At 54.7% G+C, this 1,582-nt stretch overlaps 1 protein-coding gene across 1 annotated transcript in view; it reads left to right on the forward strand.

Moving 5' to 3' along the window:
* Positions 1-1,582, forward strand: part of CCDC33 (coiled-coil domain containing 33) — a 42,535-nt gene that overhangs the window by 30,051 nt on the left and 10,902 nt on the right. Inside the window, exon 13 of the mRNA XM_035899501.1 lies at positions 142-267. Within this exon, the coding sequence (XP_035755394.1) occupies positions 142-267 (126 nt within the window). The remainder of the gene's footprint in view (positions 1-141; positions 268-1,582) is intronic.

Genomic DNA, 1,582 nt, shown 5'->3' on the forward strand with positions numbered 1-1,582 from the left:
CGCCACTCCTGATGGCAATAGCAGGGAGGTGGATGGTGGGGCAAGGGGACGCGCAGCGGGGGCAGCCCAGTCCGGGTGCCCTCTCCCTGCTCCATTCACTGTGTCCATCCATCCAAAAAACCATTGCCTCTCCCTTCCCAGAGACTGGCGGCGTTCCCACCCCCATCGGGCAGCCATGCTCTCCCCAGCCCGGACCCTGCCGCCACCGGCACACTCGAGAGGGGCGAAGAGCTGTGGGCAGCCCCCATGCACCCATTTTCTTGCCAGGTAAGACCCCATGAGAGCGGCCAGTGATGCCAGGCCAGCACCCTGCCTGCTGCATGGCTCTGCCAGCGCCCTGCCTCCTAACACTGAAAAAGTGGCATAAATCCCCGATTTTAACCTCTCTGTCCATGTACGCATTGCTGGGAGCGGTGGGTTCTATCCATAGCCTGGTTGGACCAAAAATTTCTTGTGTTGTGGCCGTGGAGGAGCCCTTCTATGGGTGCATGCATCCCTGGTCCCTGGCTATTTTGGGGTGGCACAGGAGCATCACTGGCCGGAGCAGCCTGGATGCACCAGCTTCCATCTGATTGCTCAATCCCAAACCCATTTAGCAAATTCTCTCCTATTACGGCTGCATTATGTTGGAGACCCCAGGCACCCCCAGCTCCTACCTTTCGACTCCAGGAAAAAAAAAAAAAGAAATAAAAAGCAGCTGCTCTCCTCCTCCAGCCCTTTGTATGGATAAATGGAGCCTTTGGATGAATTCAAACCCAGCCCTCGTGGTCCTAATATCTTCCTGTGCTTTAAGCCATCTGGCTTTAAAAATAACAGGTCGTTAAACCTCAGTTCTGCTTATTAAGTAGCTGGGAGGGAGGAGGTGGAGGGGCCCTGCACTGCCCAAACGCCTGTCTCTTTCCCCACCAGCGGCTGCCCAAACCCCACCTTCAACCCAATCCCTCTCCCTGCGATTCAGGCTGCAAAGCAGGAAGAAAATTAGCAATAAAAAAAAGTCATAAAAACACAGAAAAGCTATATTATTTTTTTCCTCCAGCTGTTTTAATTCCTCCAATCCACTGAGCTTTATTGCTTCCTTTTCTCTGACCGTGGCGGCTGCTTTATGCCCAGCCTAATAGAAACCTGTAATGGGGCATGTGGAGGCGGGTACCTCGGCACAGCTTAAACCAGGATGCGAGGTCCAAAAATTGATGGATAAAAATTGCTGTGGGGCTCTGGAGAAGTCCCAGCACCCTTCAGACCTGCGCAGGATCTGGCCCTGGCATCGCTACATGGTCCCTGTGATGCTTTTGCCCCCTCAGCTTTGCCCTTTGCATGTGCCGATGCCCCGAGCAGCCCCAAACCCAGGTCGCTGTATCCTCACAAGAGCGTCCCTGCATCGATGAAGAGAGGGAGGGTGGGAAGGGGTTTCAGGGATGCTTCCAGCAGGACAACGGGAGCTGGGGAGGACAGCAAGGGTTTGCATAAGCCCTGGCACGCACACCCTGCCCTGCCCTTTTTCTGGGTAAAAATGCTAGAAAGCATTGCTGGTAGGATTATTTCCTCCCCCTCCCCCCCCCGCCCCAACCTTTGACAGACGTTT

This window comes from Egretta garzetta, unplaced genomic scaffold (genome assembly GCF_000687185.1).
Source record: "Egretta garzetta isolate BGI_Z169 unplaced genomic scaffold, ASM68718v1 scaffold287, whole genome shotgun sequence".
NCBI lineage: Eukaryota > Metazoa > Chordata > Aves > Pelecaniformes > Ardeidae > Egretta > Egretta garzetta.